Source organism: Musca vetustissima, unplaced genomic scaffold, assembly GCF_032173495.1.
Source record: "Musca vetustissima isolate MV318-11 ecotype Yass unplaced genomic scaffold, APGP_CSIRO_Mvet_v1 utg525569, whole genome shotgun sequence".
NCBI lineage: Eukaryota > Metazoa > Arthropoda > Insecta > Diptera > Muscidae > Musca > Musca vetustissima.
Genome location: NW_026886752.1, coordinates 1 through 2,350, shown reverse-complemented (window position 1 = coordinate 2,350; position 2,350 = coordinate 1). Strand labels below are relative to the sequence as shown.

Sequence of the window (2,350 nt, the reverse complement as noted above, 5' to 3'; positions counted from 1 at the left end):
TTAAAATTGTTATTGTTATTTGATTTGTTCTGTGCCTATTGATACAATAAGGGGGACAAGAAAGATAGAGAAAGAATAATTTGAGTGACAATTGTACTATGAAAGAATATAGGAACGATTGGAATTTGAAACACGCTACGCCGTAATGTCTTTAAACAGCAATTTTTATAGTTTCTTTTAATTCTTATAATCAAAACAAAACATAAAATTGATCGTATTGCAGTTTGATTTTTGTTAAGTTTAGGGGAAGCATGCCCAATCCTCATAAGGAATAATACATCTAAAATGTTTTAGTAGATTGTAAATATAAAATTATAAGATAAGGCATAAATTAAGAGGAAAACTACTACTGAATTATAATTTAAAATAGTATTAAGGCGCATTATACTTAAAAAATTATTATGTAGATTTTTTTGTTGAAAATATATGAAGAGAAAATTGAATATGTATCAATAAATTCCATTCTGGAGTTTTCTTTGGAGACGAGTATGAACGAAAGTTAGATAACTTCGACGTCGTTTATGTAAGGGGCTCAATAATGATATTTCACCAAAAGAGCATAGTGATGGGTGGGTTTTGAGGTGATGCACTCCTAACAATACCTTGGAGTTGCATAATTATTTAATGTCAATCAACATGGTAAGCTTTGAAAGGGGTATTTGTTCACTTTTTTTAATGACCATTAATTTTTTTCTTTTAATTAAAAAAATAGGGAGTCTATATATTATTATTGTTCTGTTAAAAATGAGAATAGGAAGGAAAGGACCTTACCCCCCCCAACCGACTGAATAGCTAGCATATAAAGGCTCCCGCAGTCCTTCTCCTGCATATTTTCCAGAAGCTAAAAGATCTCGTTTATTTCTTAATCCTGAATATTTTCTAAATATTTTACAAAACTCAATGCGGTTCATTACAATAATTGGCGCCCAACGTGGGGCCGAAAGGCTCTATTTCAACTTCATTAGATTTCAACTTCATTAATATGGAAAGACACTATGACGTTGTGAAGATTTTGTTTGAATAACTTCTGATGGTTTATTGGATCTTTAGCAATCTGTGGTAATCCAAAACGGGTTTGCTAACCATAAATTAATTAGATGCCATTTCAGCAGTATCTGATCAAATCCTAGTATCTGGCTATTGTTATATTTTAGGGATGTTCTAAGGAATTAATGTTAAAACTTGAGTAAACTGACACTTGTTAGATTTCAGGATAGCACGTTTTTGCTCCTTGCGATTACATGCCCGGTTCTAAGAAGACATGAAATAAAGGCTAAAACAAGCTAACGATTGATACATATTTTTCCTTTGAAATCAGTAAAATTCCATAGACCTGTTTATATAACCTGTTGATTGATAGAAGTTATTTACATTCGTATGCATCTCGTCACAAAGAAAACATTTATAGAAATAATAATACAGTAACTTTTTAAGCCTAATAGTAGTGTTGACAAATTCCACTACCGAATCACATTCCAACTTTAAACACTTAAATTATCAAAAAGGATTTTGTTTTAAAGGCAAATACTACATATTCTAAAATGTCGGTAGAAAGAACACCACCACGTCCGCAAAGTATGGAACGCGGCAATGAGCCCGTTAACATATGCTCCATATGTTCAGAATCGTTGCAAGACGATCAGAATTGCGTTATTATTCAAGGATGTTCACATATATTTCACAAAGTTTGTTTAGAAACAGCTTTGACATCCTCAATGACATGTCCATTATGTAAAAGAACATGTCAAATGTCAGAAATTCGAAACTTTAATTTGTCTACAAACACCCTTTCAGTTACCGATTCACCCAAATTAACTTCTGGGTCGAAAAATTATCCCAATGCTTCGTCACATAAACCATTCAAGGCTCGTGGTAGAGGTGGTAAAGTATATAATACTCGAAGTAACGCTCGGATGAGTTAATCACAGAATTTGTTAAATACTACCCAAGATTCAGTAAATGCTGAATCTGAACCAACGAGAAATCATAGTGCTGCTCAAGCCACGAATGTAGTTGACTATAACTATATTAATCAAATGATAGAAACTACGATGACACGTCTGCTTAGTTCTTTAAATATATTAGCTTTAGGTGAACGTCATGCTACTTCTAATGACAGAACAAGCGGTAGAAACAATAACCCTGCTAGAAACTGCCAAAATATTCCCCAAATTGTAAATCAAGAAGATTTTAACTCACCTTCATCACATCGCAATCATTATTCTCCTGAATGTACAAATCCTTCTAATAGTCAGACTTCTTCCTTTCGTGTACCATTTACTGTAGATAAAATTTCATCTATCATTCAAGGGTGGAACCTTAAATTTGATGGTTCATCGAATGGACTAAG

The 2,350-nt window shown here is 32.8% G+C and overlaps 1 protein-coding gene across 1 annotated transcript; it reads left to right on the top strand.

Annotated features, from left to right (window-relative positions):
• Positions 1-1,541: 1,541 nt before the first annotated feature.
• Positions 1,542-2,127, top strand: LOC133334224 (uncharacterized; the record flags this gene model as incomplete). The annotated part of the gene is made up of 3 exons (XM_061542514.1): positions 1,542-1,731; positions 1,795-1,902; positions 1,957-2,127. Coding segments are annotated over exons 1-3 (469 nt in total), but the record flags the coding sequence as incomplete, so codon positions are not given.
• Positions 2,128-2,350: the final 223 nt, after the last annotated feature.